Consider the following 744-nt stretch of genomic DNA (forward strand, 5'->3'; position numbering starts at 1 on the left):
GCCTCTGACAAATATGGAGGTTGTAAACAAACCCGACGAGCAAAGCAGGTGCATCTTACCTTACAGGTGTATGTGTGAATGCGCGCTGGAGATGCGCGCTCCCGCCATTCAAGTGGGGAATTTTAACATTTTTTTTATATAAGTGAAAGGATATGGGTTGTTGACCATCTTCAGACACCAGCTACGTGGTCGGGTGGTTTGCTTCAGGTAGAAGAACACTACCGGTGCCATGGCTGGGTACGGCAGAGTCTCTTCGCCGCTTGCCGATGCATCCTCCACGGCCGCAGAGGCTCCATCGGGTCTCACTGCCGGCTCCACCTCACGGCGATCACCGCCTCCTCCCCCAACACCTCCAGACAGGTCGTTGAGCCGTATGAAAGTTCTAGGGAGAGAAGAGCGACCCTCCCTGTCCCTGGCGCCGGGGTCCCCGGAGAGATTTCCCCCATCCTCGGCCATCATTCAGCCCCTGGAGCAACGGGAATATAAACATATGATTTCATAAACACAATAAACAGAGAAATACGTAAACATAGCTTGGCCAGTAACGTGCGCACAACAAAACGTCTTGTCCACATATTTAGGCTACATAACTGCGTGCAAAGCAATGCCATTTAAGGAGTTATCATTATTGTTCATACATATACTAATTAATAAGCCATTCAATATTGTTGTTGTGAGGTGAATTTGGAACTTTGGAGATGGTTATATAAAACGAATTTGGGATAGGCTATACGACGATAAAAA

General features: G+C 48.1%; 1 protein-coding gene across 1 annotated transcript in view; it reads right to left on the minus strand.

The window, feature by feature from the left end:
- cacna1g (calcium channel, voltage-dependent, T type, alpha 1G subunit) overlaps nt 1–459 on the minus strand; it is a gene marked incomplete at its 5' end in the record, with an annotated part of 158,917 nt that extends 158,458 nt beyond the window's left edge. The window contains 1 exon segment of the mRNA XM_083687132.1: nt 155–459. Within this exon segment, the coding sequence (XP_083543258.1) occupies nt 155–459 (305 nt within the window).
- Nucleotides 460–744: the final 285 nt, after the last annotated feature.

Source organism: Argentina silus (genome assembly GCF_951799395.1).
Source record: "Argentina silus genome assembly, chromosome: 16".
NCBI lineage: Eukaryota > Metazoa > Chordata > Actinopteri > Argentiniformes > Argentinidae > Argentina > Argentina silus.